Source organism: Lichenostomus cassidix, chromosome 1, assembly GCF_008360975.1.
Source record: "Lichenostomus cassidix isolate B80296 chromosome 1, HeHo_3.0, whole genome shotgun sequence".
Classification (NCBI taxonomy): domain Eukaryota; kingdom Metazoa; phylum Chordata; class Aves; order Passeriformes; family Meliphagidae; genus Lichenostomus; species Lichenostomus cassidix.
The window spans coordinates 94,461,729-94,479,643 of NC_139479.1; the positions used below are offsets into that span (position 1 = coordinate 94,461,729).

The window sequence follows — 17,915 nt, forward strand, 5'->3', positions numbered from 1 at the left end:
TGAATGTGGGTTATTGCAGCTTAAAAAAGGAAAATAAAGTTTTTGCTTTCATATCAAGTAAGTGTGGTATTCTTCAACTCAGAATATAATTATTTATACAAAATAGGAATTTATATTACATATTATGACAAGAAATTATTGCACATCTGTTTACTAACATAACTATTTTCAGATAAAAACTGTGTTCAAAAGGCCTCAAAAAGAAACACACCACAGACTTCTACTCTTCCTACTAGAGAAGGAAAGTGCTAATGGCTGGAAAATGTCAGGATCATTCCAGCATTTTCCTTACAGGCACTTTATTGACCAGTAAGGATCACATATATTATGTATGAACCGAGTTGGAAGCTTAACTCTTTTTATGCTTAAAAGAAGCAAAACCAAAACCAATTTCCCTGATTCTGTTCTAGTAAAAAAATGAATTGTGTCCAAATCTACCTTCCTTGCAGGGGGGAGCTGAGAAGATCCCAGTTTCTTCCCCACTGCTATGTCTGTTCTCAAGAGGTGTAAGCTTGGACATCAACCAAGCCCTCCTGCTTGTAGGTGAGCAGCTGGTTTGACTCTTGGCATGAAGAGTCTGAAGAACAAATATGCTGAAGACTTGGATACACAAGACTTTCCTTTTCCATCATTTTCTCAGGAAATCAAGCTCTCCCTGCCTGAATCCCCCCCAAATGTGTTTTGAGAATGTTTGGCTGAGGAATCCTCGTGAGGGGAAGCACAGTGCCAGGTAGTTGTGACAGGACTCAGGGAAACAGCATGAAGGTGAGGCAGAGGAGGTTTAGTTTGGATATCAGGAAAAGGTTTGTCCCCCAGAAGGTGGTCAGGCACTGGAAAAGGCTCCCCAGGGCAGTGGTCACAGCACCAAGGCTGGCTGAGTTCAAGAAGCCTTTGGACAATTCTCACAGGCACATGGTGTGACTCCTGGGGATGTGCAAGGCCAGGAGTTGGACTCAATGATCCTGATGGATTCAACTCAGCATATTCCATGAAAACTTGCCAACATGCTGATGATGTCTGGAGTTTTATAAAATCATTAGTGACCAAGAGAGTTACAAATTCAGTGTTACAAACCCACAGCTCAGGTGATCTCCATACAAACCTTCCCTAGGACCTACTGCTCCACTTTTTGCAAGAGAGGTAAAGCCCAGGATCCAAAATAGGGACAACTCAATTAACTCTGGTATGATCATGAAGCTTTGAAATCATACCACTCCTCCGTAGGAAAATAACCTATTTTGCCCCAGAGCTCAGCATTATCAAATTAAGGTAATTATGGAAAATAATCTTTCAACAGCTGAGAACACTTAAAATTACACCTGACACATTCATACTTCATTTATTTCTATGACATAATCACTATCACCTATTAGGTTGATATGGGAACTGCTGACAGAACAAGTAAGTTTCAAGGCAAATCCCAAATTACAAAACTTAGCCTATTTACTGACACTGTGTGAGACATTCCATTTCAATCAAAACCCCCCAAAAGCAAAGAAATATGAAAATGCCCAACAGGCTTGTGCTCTGCTTTCTCAATTTCTTACCTCCCTTTGAAAAGCAACTCTTGACCTTTTTTAGTTAAGACTTGGCTTTCCACTGGTTGCCTGAGGTGAAGTTACAAACTTAGCAATCTGAATGATAAATTCCTCAAGCTACAGCCTAAGACCCATTGGCACAATTACAGTTTAGACATATGTTAGGCAGTTCTTGTGTTTAATTCATTTTATCAGTAACAAAACCATGCAGAGATAAAAATCTTATCCATAGCTTTTCTTCTTAGCTCATCAGCTTCATTCAGGATCAATTTTTGTTATGAACTGCACAGCCAGAAATGACAGTGCATGAGGAAAGCTCGGGGGCTTTCCATGATCATTGCTGGCTCTCATGCCAACAAGAAGCTTCAAACGCAGAAATCTGACAAGAAGCACTGGTGTGAGGTGTGGATGATGACTCGCTGATAGTTCTTTTATTAGTTTTAGTGACTTTGATCCCGATTTCTGGCTGTGCCACACTGGGATGGCACCACGCAGGCCAGCAAAAGCCAGCCCAGTGCAGGGACTGTCATCGAATTGCACAACTTGGAACTGCACACCCTGCCACCCACCAGGATGAAGCAGCACCAGTGCATTTCCTCGGAGCGTTTCCTTGACTCCCTCCTTCCGCCCAGCACTGGGGACACAGCCCTGCTGTCCCCTGCCACCGTGACAGATTGCCCGGCACACCCAGCGTGGGGAGCAGCGTTATTAACTGCAGATGTTACAATTGCCCGGGCTGGTGTGAAGCCTCTCCCTGCACTGCCCCCGAAGTGCCACATGTCACCCCAGAGGCAGCACAGTGGCTCCCCACAGTCACCACACATTAACTGGTTATGACAGCTGGAGCTAAGGACAGGTACTACTTCTTTCCTTTCTTTTAACCATTCCAATTTTTTTTGGACACATTTCGTTATCCAGTGTTTTCAGGTTCATTGTCACTGATTATACAATCCAGAGATAGCCCAGGGATGCATATAAGTTATCTGGGAAATCTCAAGAACTTTTAACCTGATCTTACACCCTGAGTCCTTCAGTATTATAACTGGTAATGCAAGTTTTCGTTACAGACAGGAATTGTCATAGGGAAAAAAGCAAATAACTTTGGGTAGCTGGGTTTGACACAGTAGGAAACCTCATTTTTTTCCCCCAAGCTTTTTAATTGTTTCTGTGTGAAAGGGATCATTTTAGGCACTTTAATGCAAAGTGACAATAGCTGCAATTGTGTAGGAGTATAACCAAATTGCCTTTTTTCATCTTGCTGTATGTTTTCAATCACAGAGTACACAGTACATAGTCAGTAAATATGCAGATATTTCAGTTAGAGCTTTCTGAATTACAAGCTTTCCAGGGTATGAGCTATTTTGGTATCTTTACCTATTTGATGTCACCTAAATACTGACTCTACTTGCCATGGACCAGAATCAGCCCTACAGCCCTTTTCCTCTCCTAGGCAGCTACATGGGAAAAGGGAGAAAACCGTTTTTATGCATTCATGACTGTGAGCAAAAACAAAACAAGCCCCACTCTTCCCCTGCCTGGCTTCCATAACCTGAGGGAAAAGCAGGACCAAAAGTGAACAAAAAAGGCTCCACAATCCCTCTTTTGGAAACAAGAGACCACCAAATTGAAGACAGCTGCCCAAGGCACTCCCAGCTCATTACAAAATTATTCTTGGAATTGTAGGGAATAATGCAATTACAGAGAACCCAGTCAAAACACCTTAGCTCAAAAACTATGCACTCTAGTTCAGACTGCACTGAAAACTGAGAAACTTTTCTACTTAACTTGGCTGCTGCCCAAAATCATATAGGCTTTCCAGAGCATGTGTCAGGATACAACATCATCTTGAGCAGCTCAGCCAAATTTCTCTGCCTCCACACCCAAGAGCAGGAAAAGTACTTCTTCCCCTTCTGCTGTTCCCCTCATTCTGTGGTTACAGGATTTTCCCAAATCAGCTGTTCTAAACCCTACTGTTCCCAGTGAGGATGACAGCACCTTCTTATGATGTGACAAGCAAATGTTCTCTCCTGTGTTAGATCTAAACTCAAATCCATATGCTATGCAACCTCTCTTTATGTTATCAAGGCTTACAAAGCCCTCCCTTCCCTGAACTGCATCTTTGACTTCATTCTTGTATGAGTTTCATTTCTCAGAGGAAAGCACTACAGTGCTTCACTAAAATACACCATCCAAACATTGACATTAATAATCTCCATGCCACACAACTGTTAATATGACATAGATGCAGCATGTAACTAATTTTTCCAGATTCTATAGGTCTGTGATCATGCTAATTTGTTTCACATGAAGGACTCACCCCTTTATTTTTAGATGAAAGCAAATGTCTGTGGTTAGAAAGAGAAAAAACAACTGTGGCAGACAAATACTGGACATATATTAATGAGACTGTGAAGCCTAAAAAAGACTTGGAAAAATTCTCTAACTGAAGTGCTACTGAACTATCCTGTAATACCTGATTCATTTCCAAGTCTCTCTTGCTAGATACAGAGTTATATCCATTAATGAAACTCAATTCTGAAAGGAACTGGCAACCAAAACCACTGCAACAGTTTTTGACATTAAAATTTAACTGTCTCCTATACCTCCCTGTAATATAGAAATGAGATTTAAAGTGCAGGTAAGTTTTTCATAACAGTGGGATCTTGTCCCTTTCAGATGTTTTTGCCACTGTTAAAAACTGAACTAAAGAACTCTAGAAGATGCTTTGATTTCCAACTGCCCTCTTCAAAATCCTAAACAAATCCCAGAAATATCTATCCCATTTGACTCATCTATTTTAGACCACCTTTACCATATAAATTTAGATTACATGTTAACAGGAATCCTTTGTCCAGTTTTCCATTAACTAAATATCCACTCCCCCCCCCCCCAAAAAATGAATAAATAATGTCCTCCTTTATTTATCTATTCTAGAAAAAAATATGGGGACAAGAAAAAAAATGCACTTTCTAATACTTTAAGCATCTATGACATCATTAATTTCAGTTTACCAAACCTAGACCTCATTTCTGACCTGCATCTTTCTTTTGTTGAGAGTAAAGGAAATGGCAAAGTTGACTTAAACCTTTTCAGGTACAGCTCTTAATGTCATTCACTAATCTTAAACCCAGACATCTTTGCATTGAATTGTCAAGTAATATAAATTAATCTCTCTGAGAAAAGAGCCCACCTGCTATTGGTGAAAGTATGTTTGATAAATAAGCTAATTAGAATTCTATTTTGAAAAGTTTTACTAAGGCACTTTAAAAAAATTTTCCTCTTTACTCAAGACACATAATCTCAATTCATAAAATCCAATGCACAAGGCCAAAGCAGCTCTGTGCCAAAGACACAGCACTGCTTGTAACTCTCCAGGTGTTTTGAAAGCAATTTGCACCTCAATTGCGAAAGGAAAAGTGCAACATCTCTGGTTGCTTCAAACCTCTTCCCTCCAAACCTCAGTGTTGCTTTCCCTGATCCAACTGACCTAATGATCGAATAGCCAGAATAAATGAATTCAAAATCCCACTGGATATTTGCCTGGACTTGTGCCTCCTGCTGCTATCAGCAGCTGACCAAAGAGGATAATCCCCTGGGATATGGCACAAGGAGGAACAATTGATGATGCTTTTACCATCCTTCTATTAGGTTAGGTCAATCCTCCAGCACAAGCTCTCACTTCTGTTCCAGCCCCAACACTAGGGGGAATAAGGCAGCAGCAGCACAAAAATATTCAACAAATATTTCATCTAGCTAGAGAAGGGTGCCCAGTGTGGGCACTGAGGAACACAGCTGCAAATCTTTCCTGACAAGGTGCAATTGTGCAAGCTCTGGCACAGGGGGCAGACCCACAGTGTGGCTGCAGCACTGGCACAAAAGGCAGAGTAAGGAGCTTGCTAATACTTGTTTTCCACCCTTTTGAGCAAGGCAGATTCCATCTGCTGGGAATAATTAATCAAAGCTGCCATTCCCATTGCTCTAGTGCAGGCAGCATCTTCCAAGGACACTGTTCAGAGGGTACAAGAAAAATGTGGCATGTTTAAAGCTGTGGTAAGATGAAAAATGAGATTTTAGGTTTATAAATGAAAACTGGGATAGCTTCTGGAAAAACAGGAAGACTTGTTTGAGGATAGGTCTTCCCTGTGGAGGGGTTTGAACACAATGTACCTTTCAGGAGAAGAGGTTCTTACACAAACCTCTGGGAGGTAATGGGCAAACACTGTTTGCTAGGCTGTATTTCTCAGGTAAGTTTTTTCTCCTGGTAGACACTGACTCACTGAAATACATACCTCATTGTACAGTCTCCTTTCTTTTTTTACCAGGTACTTGATGAAGAAATAAAATCAGTGACAATTGCATCATGACTTAACCACCCCTTTCATTTCTTGAAGGTCAGTTTCTCAGAAGATTAAAAAAAAAAAAAAAAATAAAAGAAAAGAGAGAGAGAGAAAAAGAAAGAAGCTCCTGTGGTTTGTTAGGAACCAGAAAACATAAGTTCAGTTTTGTCAGGAAATCCCATCAGGGCTTTCCAGAGAGCTGCATGGGATTATATTTTCAAAAGAACAAAAGGTTCAGGAGCATACTTCACTGTTAAGTGATTTAGATTAATGAGTTTGAGCTTAAGCTTTGTTGAATGCATTGCTTCATGCTCTGTCTTGTCCTGCCCAGTGAGGGGTGGGGTTCTTCCACAGCTCCTGACAGATCCAGGTGCAAAGGCTGAAATCCAGGAGCCCTGTTTGTGCAGCTTCAGGATGGAGGTGACTGTCCCCGAGCAGGAAGAGCAGAGGGGAGAGGCATCTTTCCCAGGTCAGCACAAAGCATCAGTGGAGCAGGACTGCCCTCCCAGGCTGGGCTGGTAACAGAGCAGCTCCTCTCCTGTTGCTCAGGGAGCAGATATGAAGCAGAGCTTCAAGGAAAGAGCACCTTCTGTGGCTGCCAACACCTTCACCAGGGCTCATCTGCCAGAGGTCACCACAGCCCCAGACACTCAAAATCAGATGTGGATGCTTTGACAGTGGCATGCAGCCTCCCTGTGACACAGCTCCTTCTCCTGCTCCAGTCTGTGAGCTCTCTCTTGTTCTAGTGAGAAGGTTTTTAGGAGAGAGAGAGAGGAAAGGCACACAACATACTTATCAAAGGAATTAAAGTATTTTATTCCACTTGCACTTTTACAACAGAAAAACCATTTTTAAAAATTCACATCTACTGAGGTATGCTTGACCTAAATTCTTCAGTGCTGTTCCTTCATTTTGTGATACCTAACACTAACTCCTGAATGTGTAAAATTTTGAACATGAAAATTGGTGAACCTATTCATGAGCTGCAGTGTTTGCTTTAAATTAAGTTGACACATTTTCTGGTGCTTTGTTTTCTATTGACAGTAAGTTACCATTCTATGTCATGTAAGAATTTGTGAACTTTCACATGGAAGGGTGGGGTAAGTAGGAGTGCAATTTTGGCCTCATAGTTATATTAGGTAGATGTTTCTGCTAAAATATTTTTCATAAAAGGAGCTTTTAATTTAAGATTTCTATTAATTTTTAAAAATGTAAATCAGTGATTGGATGCCCTCCAGCTCTCTTCCCTCTTTTATCTCTCTACATAAAACCAGAAAATTTGGTCTAAAACAACTCCAAACTCCTAATAAATGCCCTGCATTCAATCACAAAGCAGGTGTGATTGAACTGGAGTGAATACACTGATGTAAATTGGTTGCTTTTTCAGCAGAGATGAAAAAAGTACACAAAACCCAAGCCAAGCCATGCAGCACATGTACATGGCCCACAAGCAGATTTTAGCAATCAGTTCTACCTGCTCATGCTTTTTGTTGGATCAAGACCTCACTTTTTACCCATCCAAAGCTCCATTTCAGTCAAGAGAAATGTTGTCTGAATTACAGGCTGAGTAAGACATTAATATGAACCCTGACTTCTGGTCAGACATTGGTACCATATAATTTCTTTGCCATTGCAATTCTAATCCACTGTGCCATCTGCTGTTTGAAGCTGATCTCGCCAAAAGCTTCCTAGGAAACAAGTTTAGGCTCACATGCACATTAATAGGAATGGGACCTCAGCTAAGTTTGGTTTGAGATGATGGAATAGCCCTGCCCCTCAGTTTGCTTATATTCACCAAACCTGATACTGAAAATGGTCCAGAGCTGAGGGGAAACAGTGAGAGATCTGTGCTGCACCTTCTTTGTTCACTGCACACTTTTGTCTTTGTTCAGAAAGCCAGGTGAACCTTATTGCTTCTGAAAGTATGTTTTCTTTTTCCTGAGCTTTAAGTGGATGCCAGTTATGACAAAGCCTGTCAGGGTTGCTGCAGTGCCAGAAACCACGTAGGCAATTCCCAGGAATGGGTTACTCCCACCGCTCCACACCACGGTTGAAAGGATCACGTGCTTCCTCCCCTTGAATCTGGCAACAGGGAAATCTGAGAGAAGGATGTTAAGATTTCACTAACAAAGAGTACATTATTTCCAGAGGAGAAAGTAGTGGTTAAATGCTCAAAAAGCTTTCCAAGGCATAAAAAGTTTTGAGGTCTGCATTTGCTGCCAAAACTCCTTTAACTGATCGGTGATGTCTCTGCTATTCTGGATCCAAAAACCCAGCTGGTTTTTGGGTGGTGGTAAGCAGCTGGTGGTAAGAAACCTAGTTATTTTAGATACAGTCTTTGTGTGCACATGGAAATACTTTCTTTTTTTCAACATTGTAAATCTCAGATTCATAATTTATAGAACTGCTACTGCATTAATTTGCTATGAAAGCTCAGTTGAAAATGAGCCTTTTGGGAAGCTTTTCATGATACTCCACATAGTCCCTGTGAGGATAAGGGCTCACCTCTACCCAATATGTTGCACCCAGAATGTTCTATGAGTTTACCTTTCATCTCTCCCATGGAAACGTTCAGAACAGAGCCATGAAACAACATTTAAAAGCACAGCTCTATCAGTGGAGAAAGAAGAGAAGTTTATGGTCATGTTGACAGAACTGCTGCTGACAATAGGAGAGCTTCAGTCAGCAGAGTTGTCCCTGCTGGGTGTGAGGAGGCAGCTGCTCCAGCACAACAGCTCCTGTCAGTCAGCCACAGCCCAGACCTGTCTGAGGGCTCTGCTGACACTGGCGTGTTCCGCACCGTTTCTTTGCCAGTTCACCATACAAAACCTCTTCACTTCCCTCTCACTGTAACGCCAACAGGCTGGGGGAATCTGAAAGGATACTGTAGGAAATGCGGAAGGTGTAATTCCCTGCTGGCAGCCCATCTGCAAAGAGCCATGTCCGCCTGAGGCGGCGGTACAGATTGCGGAAGGTGGCAAAGGCCGACACTCGCATCCAGATGATGAAGTCATCGTTCACATAACCATTGTTCCTCTTGTCTCTCTCATCTAGCAGATACACTGGTTTCTGCCAGTAGGGAGGTCTTGCTGTCCCTTGTGACAAAGAGACAAAGCAGGGAAGAAAGTCAGTAAAAGCAGTGGTTGCTGAAATTCTGGGCCTCACGCTACCAACACAAAGTATGAGATATGGAAGAGACACAAGACACTGTCCAAAATTGTATCTGCCAGATAACAGCATCTCCAAGCATGTCCACTCACCTCAAACATAAATGGTTTAACAGTACCCAGGGGCTGCTACACGTTAGAATCTTCAAGCACAGGAAAAACAAAGTGACTTGCACAAGTGGAAATACCATTTATTCTGCATTCTTGCCTCTTCAGCAAGCAACATTTTCTCAATAATGAGGAGTTTGCCTTCATTTTTACACATTAATATATTCCTGTAGAACCAGAAAGGCACCTTTTTGCAGTCTAATAGCACTGTCTGTGACACTTAGAATCTGTCCCATGAAAACTACTTAGACAATTAACTCTTGCATATTGCACTCAGAATAGGCAGCTTTTATTTCCACTTCGATAGAGATCAACCATAAGTAGGAAAGAGCCTTAGGAAACAGGTCTGAAAGAACTAGTGACAAAGGCAGCCTCTCGTGTCTCACAACTGCCCGAGAATCTGCAAAGGCATGAAGGAAAGATGGAACATGCTAATTGGCCTTCACAGATATTTTCAACAGGAAAAAAAAAGCAACTGCATCCTTGCTTTCTCTCGACAGATTAAGCATGACCAGAAACTATAAAGAAAGGTGTTGATGTGGGCTAACTTCAGTCTTCCAAACCATATTCTCCCAATTTCTATGGTCACTGATTAAAAAAGTTAAAAAGGTGATATTTTGGCTAAACGTGTCTTCTGCTCTCAGTCACCCTCTAAAGCTGCTTCTTCAACCTGCTTTGGGAGGTATTGATCCCAAAGGAGATTTTTCTCAGAATGGGAGACACATGAAGGGGGAGATAGGGAAGTCATTGAAAAACAAGGAACACCAGCAGAACTATTCTTACCTGCAAATGCAGAGGAGAGATTGTGTGATTCAGGATTGCGAAATTTGACATTTTTATCTGTCCACCAACTGTTTCCAGTCTTCAGCAGTGGCACTCGAATCACAGATGAATTACGATTGTAAAAAAGATCAATAGTATCTGCAGGGAAAACAATAAACAACATCTGTGAGTAAAAGACAGTCATTCTCATTGCCAGCATGATTAACAAAAAAATGTCACATTGAAGCATCTTTCAAGTGAATAGAAAATCAAAATGTCCTGGGAAATGTTTCATCATGTGTATGGAGCACTGCACATTTCCCAAGAAGAATTAAGGTACCAGAGTCTTAGAACTTCTGAAGTTTTAAAACTGAACATTTCCTACCGATCCCCGTGTACATTGTGCACATTCCTCATGTCCATCAGCTCCTGTGGGACTTACTTCTTTGCAAATCACTTTTTCAGCTCTCTAGCTAGTTAGTTTTCCTTAGAATTTCTATGACAGTTGTCCTAAAACTTTGCTATACATGATGTGTTTTCACGGACTAGGCTAGAGGTAAAAGCACAATCCAGAGAATCCACATCCTTTTGAGAAAATTAGGAAGCCAAAGGGATGATGGGCAGGGATACCCAGATGATACAGAGGGGAAGGGGTTGCCTTTTAGGAGACATGAACAGCACAACTCAGCTGCATGAGCACCAATGAAAACATACTTATTTTTTCCCTCCTGCTACAAAACCTGTGTTCACACAGCACCTCAGAGCTTAGACACTCTTCTGAGGAAGTGATCATTCTGTGGTCCACATCCCCAGCTATTTGTCACCAGTTACAGTTCATTAACAGGAGCTGCAATGCTCTGAACTCTGCTGGCCTAGGTCTGAGCCCAACACAGTCAATCTCACTTCCAGGGCAGCAGGTAGATGCACAGGCAGATGAAAATCAAGCTGGCCTTCACAAGTCCCCTGGTGTGGTTGGCTCAGCTGCTTGGAAACTGCTGCCTTGCCAAAATCTGCTGCATGGAACAGGTTAAAGAAAGGGTGGGAGTGGGGAGGGGCAGAAATTGGAAGACAAAAATGATGGGCTAGGGGAGGAAAGTCTCGACAGGTTTTTTGTTGCTTTTCCCTCCAAAGAAATACATTCTGAAGTCTCCCCAGAGTACTCATAAGCAGATTATGCCCACTGGGTTACTACAAAGAACCTGGGATCAAATTAAGACTATGTATGCTTCTAGCATTCTAAGAACAAAGTCGAAACCACGTTGATCCAGAGGCCCAAACCAATGTGGAGAACATGGAGAATCTTTCCTTCTAAGCACATGACTGTGGGAAGGTAGAATCCAGGCTCTCCCATCACTGCACAAGAAAGTACTTTTTAGCAAGGAAGTGCACTAAATCTGTTGTATCCTCATTCCTTATTCCAAGAGGGCCTAAATCCCTCACTCCTGCTGTGTACTCACATGGAAGAGAGCCTTAGAAAATGAAAACTCTCCCTAAGTTTCCAAACAAGGGCCAAGTTACTAAAGAGTAGGAAGCAGAAACCCACGTTCACCAGAGCAGCACCACCAAACAAAAACCTTTATTGTGGGAAAGAAGAGACCCTGCAATAGCAGGTCTCCCTGGGCTGGGGTAAGGGACTAGTTTCAAGAGGGAGTCAGTGAGGAGGCTGGGGAAGGTGCCACGTACCATTGAACATGCTGTTGGCAATAGCCCCACACGGCGCCATCGGGGTTCCGTTCCCGTAGGTGCTGAAGGGCGCGCAGTAGCTCCTCTGGATCTGCATTCAAGGCCACACAACAATCAGCAACACACCTAGGGTTTGGTTTTAATTTGCTGGTGTCCTCACATGCCTTCTTCTGAAAAGCCACTGAACAATTAAGTCTCCAGTACCTTTTGGTCACGTTAGAGAAACGTCCAAATGAATGGGTCTGTAGTGCAGGAACATCTCCCATATCTAGGTATGGAAACTTAAGGTCTTCACCAAATTCTGCTGCCAACCTGCAGGTTCCAGACTGCAAAAACAAGTTTGGGGACCTGCTATTGTAAAATGGCTACAGCTGAAAATGTTCCAGTGAAGCCTTGTCTTACCCTAGAACATCTTCTTTTTCTTTCTTTTTAATTCTGACCTGGGCTGCATTAGTGCTGGAGAACAGCAGATGTAGCTGGCCACATAACTTCAGTTCAACATGGGCATATTTTGGTGTATGAAGATACAGAAAGAAAAGCAAAAGTCCACCTCAACTTTATCACATCTTTCCTATCCCAGTTTATAAGAAACTATAAATCTTCAGGTTGAAACACAGAAACATTTTCAAGTAGCTCCAATGAGCTGTGTATCTGATTGGCACAAAAGCCAAAGGCAGCTGCATCTGGATGCAAACAAGCTGACAGGACACCTGGAGAGTTGTAAGAAGCATTTTATAGAAACAACAGATTATTATGGCACAACCATCATATGTACTGAAAGGACACATGGACTATGTGTATATTAAGAAATGCTACTTTTAAGCCAAAGAAAATATGCTTTAGATTTTTAAGTAAAAAAACCTGAATGCTATGATTGCATTCTCCAATTTCCTTATGCAGGTCTGCTGCAGGTGATGCTGTCTACCTCCTGCTTTAGACCTCTAAATTGCATACTTAGAATGCTACATGATCACTTATTTCAGAACAAACCTTTTCCTGCTCCTCATCCCCTTCCAAAGCCAGATGGCAAAACGAAAGACTTAGAATAACTTAATTCCCTAGCCCTATAATGAAAGCACAGCTTAAAAACCTTCAGGCTAAGAAGACTGAAAACATGAGAAGGAAAAACTTTCTGTATATTTATCTGAAAAAGACAATGTATTTTTAATTAGCACTACAAGGTGCAGGTTTGAGAACTGCAACACTGGACTGACATCTTTTATTTGTCCCCCACAACCTCCATCTCTTATTAACTTATTTGACATAATGGCCCTAACAAGTATAAAAGCCAGGACCAAACACTGAAAATCAGTACTTTATTATTCCCTAGAGCCACCTAAACACACTTATGGTTCTGCCTCGTTAGCTCTCCATATGGTCAAAGGCACACCTGCTGGAAATGCTGCTGATCTCACAACATAAAAAGAAAACTTACATTTACATTTCTGCCCAACAGTTGTGCGTCACTTCTTGACATCATGTATCGACGATGGTTTTGATAGAAGTTTTGCAGACCATAGTACATAAAAACATCACCCTAAAATTCAAGGATAAATCCCTTCAATAAGGAGAGTTCATGAAGGCAATGAGAAATCCTATTACTTGCTAAAAAAGAGGGGAAGAGAGTACTCAATTCATTTTAAAATGTCGGTAACTACATTCTAATCAATTCAGCAGACACAGGCTAGAATCTAATCTTTACCCTAACTGTAAGTTTTTATATTTTGGCACAAAATTAAACACAATTTAAATCACCAAACAAAACCTAAAATAAAATGCCTGATATATATTTTACTCAAGATGGCATGGCTGGCTATGAACTTGCAATGACTGTGAATCATTTTGTAAAGACAGACACTAATTTTCCATAAAGGAAGGTGCATTAAACCTTCACATTAAAAAGAGAATGCTAGGCAGGCAAATCAAGCATGAAAGATAATTACTCAACTATAAAAACCCCGTTACTCAGTTAAATTAATTTCTCATCTCAACCATCACTGTAATCTGAAGAATTGCAAAGTATTTTAACAGCCTCCTCAATACTGAAGAATCCTAAAGTGACTTTAAATTGCACTGTAATTTTAAGGGATCATTTATTCAGTACTAAGTTTAAAATCTCTTTGGCAGAACATGAAGCATTTTTAACAGTCTCAACAACATGACCTGGTAGTTTAGGACAGGAAATGAAGGATACTTTTTCCAAAAGAAACTTCAGAATCACACTGCTAGACTTGAATTATTTCAAGGACCTTGGGGATTAGCAGCACAACCCTTGTAAAAATGACTTTACTTATGTAAAGTGGTCAGAGCTTCAGATTTCCTTCTCACTTGAGAGCTTAGCAGGGCAGCAACAACCAACCCCAGGCCAAGGGCAAGGGTTTGCCACTGACTCAGAGAGAGAGATACAGAGAGAAAGCCCCTCCACAAACACCATTTCCTCCACCCCCATCTTGTCCTTGGAAATCTCCCAACCAAGGACAGAAGTAGCATGGTCTGGGTTATAGGTACCAAAATGAACAGCAAAGGCAAAAGCATAAAATTTTGAGCATTACACGTTTTGAAAAAGTACAAAGCAAATTTAGTCAGGAGCTCTACAGAACAGAATTCGTGTCTTTTATCATATAGGGATATAAGTAACAGGTAGTACTCAGTAATGTGAGATGGTTTCTTGCACCTACTTACCAATATATCTTCCTTTAGCGTGAAATTAACAGAACAGTGGCATTCCTTATTCCAATTAGAGGAATTTTCACGGAGCTTTGAACAATCTGAGCATTTATCTGAATAATCTATCTGTCAGAGAAGAAAATACATTGTAATAAAGGACATGCTCATAAAAAAAGGTGAGTGTTTTAGCTCCAAGACTTCTCAGAGCAGTTCTTTTCTAAATGACTCTGGACTGCCAAAAACATTGTTAAAAATGAAGAGGCAGAGAGTCAGGACTTGGCCTCAATGAACAACCACAACATTTATCCCGAGTTTAAAGCTGGTTTAGAGCCTTTTGATGACTGTTGCAGAACTTTTGCATCTGCTCCTCGGCAAAGGAGTGCTGAGTGAAGAACACTCGTGCACCTTGGACTGGCTGACCAGGCAATGCTTGACAAATCCCCACATGCACCACAGCCCACCCCTGCTGAACAGCCTGGGTGTAATGCTGAGTGCTGGCTCCAAACAGGAGTCTATTCCAACACCACAGCTCTGAATAACCTTGTCTGCAGGAGGGATTGAAACATTAGGGCTCCCTGTATTTCAAGATTTTGCCTCAGCAAACATGTATGTTCTTCTAGCGCCAAACACTCCCAGAGAACTTTGCTTATTTCCCTTCAAAATCTCAGAAAATAATGACAACATTTTGGTATTACCAGCCAGTGGCAGTAATTACTACCCATATTTAAGATATTACCACCCAGTGCTCTGTTTTTATTGATGGTTTTCACAGGAATACCAGCTGTTGGACACATGTCCAAGGCATGAAACCATTGCTACAATCTTTATTCAGAAGCAACATCTCAAAAGTTTTTCCCTTCAAACTTAGCCTCATTTCGTCTTTACAGAATATCAATGAACACCCCCAAACCAACCTGGATTTCTCTGACGCTGTTTGCAGACAGGACAAGGCAGATTCCCACAGTGAGGCAGAATGCCCCTGTCAGGAAGAAGCTGGAGAGCACAGATGCAATGGTGAGCTGGGGCTTCCAAGCTGGCAGCCTCTGCTGTTTGAATGCACTGTTATCAGGACACCTGGAAGGATGTGCTTCTCCTTCTTGGGGAAGAGAACTTGTCTTGTTTTTCATTTTCCTCTTGGTGAGGAAAGGAATAATATCCTTGTGCTGGAGAGTGTTTCAGCTGAGATACTCTCTTTATTGTTGGGAGACTGTATTGTTTGTTCAAACCTGCATTATGGTGAGGAATTACTTATTAACTAGACCTCTCTCTTCCTTGTTTTCTGTATTTGTGCCTGGATCTCCATGATCAGCTTGTACCAATCAAAGGATTGTGTACTTTGATCAGGGTGTCCAGTTCACTCCTCCTGGAAAAGCCTAGATATATTTTTCCTGCCCCACAATTCAGTAGGCTTTATGTCTTATTCGTTTGCAGGGATACTGTCAGCTGTAGTGGAATATCTGTGTAATTCCAGATGCATTATTTCTCCTCCCTTCACTTCCACAGCTGCCTGGATAACAAGTATGGCATACAATGAAAGGAGTTCTACTCCAACTGCACTGGATTCCATTGGGAAGGACTGGAGGTGCTGGGACCGCACTGGACAGAAAACATTGCTTTGGAAAACCAAATAGATTTTCTTAACCCAATACATTCATTGCTATTGACTGGGAATCAATTAAAGGCTGGGAACAGGTTATGTGTTTTTCATCACAGAAGAACAACTAATTCTTAAAATGTCCAGTTTGGGTCAATGGCTTCCCAAGATACTGATGATTTCCTCATCTCTATTCACCTTGTTCTCTGAAAAAGAATCCATCCATTCCCTGCTATCCACAATGACAAAATCCACAAAGAGAACACCTCCTTTTAATTTAAATGGACAAACACAAGAATACTTTTTGCACACTTCAACAGTTTAACCAAAATAAAATCTCAATATGACAGACAGATAATTTATAATGCAAGAGCAGAAAATAGCACTTGGCCAGTTCTGGAACAGATGGGTGAAAAATACCTTTTTGACATATTACTGAAATTCACACAACGTTTTCAAAGACCCCAAGGGCAAGAACTAGATTCCCACTCTTGTGAGAGAAATACATGTATCCTTTGGGAGAGCACAGGGAGGGAACAGAAAAGTGAGTTGTGCAAAGACTTTCACACCCATGTTTGCTCATCTTCAAAGTCTTACTAGTGACACACAGTAGTAAATCTAGTAGGTGAAAGCAATGTAACTCTTAATTTCAGTATGACATTGTTCCTGCAATAAAAATAATACTAGAACTACAAACAAAACTTTTGGTTTTTTATTAAAAGAAAACAGAAGAAGTTGCCATGTGCATTCTGTGCTGAGAGACCTCTGAAAAGTCAAAGTTCAGTTGCAGACAAGATAATAGTAACATGCAGTTTCAAATTACTTCTTTGTTGGTAAACTTATTAAAAGAGTCCCAGCTTCACAGATCCATCTCTGCACAGCTTTATAATACTCTTCTCCAGTAGGTCAATTGTTTCTTTCTTTATCTGAAGAAAACAAAAATCAAAGAAAGCATAAAAAGTTACTGATAATGATACCATCATTTATTTGCTCAGGCACCTTACCACAGGACTAGAAATTAAAGAAGAGATTCCTGTACAAGGTCCTCTAGAATGTTTCCATTTTTAAAAATACCCAGCATCTGCCCTGCAGCCCTGAAGTCCCATTCAACATGGCTACAGAAAGGCTGTCATCAGCAAAGGGCTGATAAAACATGCCACAGCACAAGGTCCATCCTGGGCTACAAAATCCCTACAGGACTTTCCAGAGTAACAAGTGGTATCACGCAGATCAAGGGCAGTGCAACAGGCACAGCTCTGTCTGTGTCTGAGCCACCTGAATGAAAGTGAGCGTGAAGGTCAGGGCTGCCTGTGCTGCATACAAAGTCCTTTGGTTTATGACACTCTGGCTGCAGCTTATGGCTTATCTAAAGATAAATGTATTACAGAGTAAATATTGACTACATGTTTCAGAGGGAACAAAGATTCTTTATCATCATGGTTAGCCCAGAGTTTCCTTATAGCTCCTTCTTACCACTTACAAATAACTTATTTGCAGGTTTTTTCTCAGGATTATATCCTTCCATGTCTCCACTTTGCAGAGGCATAGATGATATAAGAAAGCCTGACCAGCCTCAATTCCATATAGGATGTGCTACATGAAGGTGAAAACAGTTGTCTTTCTATCACAAGTCTGTTTCTCACAGACCTTTTCATTTTCATGAAGTCTGAAACTTGAACTTTCCATATTTTCAAATTTACCAAAGGTTTGGTGTGTGTATTGTTTGAGGAGTTGAGAAAGCTCTGTATTGCCATTGACCTCTGTACCAAAAGATTTCAAAGCAGGAAGCTTGTCCTTTGGTCAGGTCAGAAAGTATACAACCCATTTTTATTTAGACCTTTGTGATGTAGTATAACTCCATCCAGTGTGCCAAGACATAGTCTAATAAACTCATTCATCCCTCCAGTGGTTTCTTTTGGAGCTTTCTTTTTGTCTCCTTCTTTTTCCATTATTTGGGTTGAATGAAATGGGAGACAGAGACTAAAAAAATCCAGCAGCATTAACTAATGAGATGCTGAGGCAGCTGACAGAGCAGTGGATCAGGGCACCATCCATGAGA

General features: G+C 41.2%; 2 protein-coding genes across 6 annotated transcripts in view; both read right to left on the reverse strand.

Moving 5' to 3' along the window:
* Nucleotides 1-6,667: 6,667 nt before the first annotated feature.
* On the reverse strand, nt 6,668-15,594 carry LOC146445335 (cell cycle control protein 50C-like). Its single transcript, XM_085071848.1, has 7 exons — nt 15,177-15,594; nt 14,278-14,388; nt 13,031-13,132; nt 11,596-11,686; nt 9,934-10,071; nt 8,761-8,970; nt 6,668-7,973 (listed from the first exon to the last, which is right to left on the reverse strand). Exons 1-7 carry the CDS (start codon nt 15,387-15,389, stop codon nt 7,783-7,785), a joined length of 1,056 nt encoding a protein of 351 aa, XP_084927974.1. The 5' UTR covers nt 15,390-15,594; the 3' UTR covers nt 6,668-7,782.
* A 514-nt stretch (nt 15,595-16,108) lies between these two features.
* CMSS1 (cms1 ribosomal small subunit homolog) overlaps nt 16,109-17,915 on the reverse strand; it is a 220,243-nt gene continuing 218,436 nt past the window's right edge. For all 5 annotated transcript variants that reach the window (XM_085071862.1, XM_085071869.1, XM_085071885.1 and 2 more), the window contains exon 10: nt 16,109-16,782. In XM_085071862.1, the coding sequence (XP_084927988.1) occupies nt 16,699-16,782 (84 nt within the window). In that variant the 3' untranslated portion in view covers nt 16,109-16,698. The remainder of the gene's footprint in view (nt 16,783-17,915) is intronic.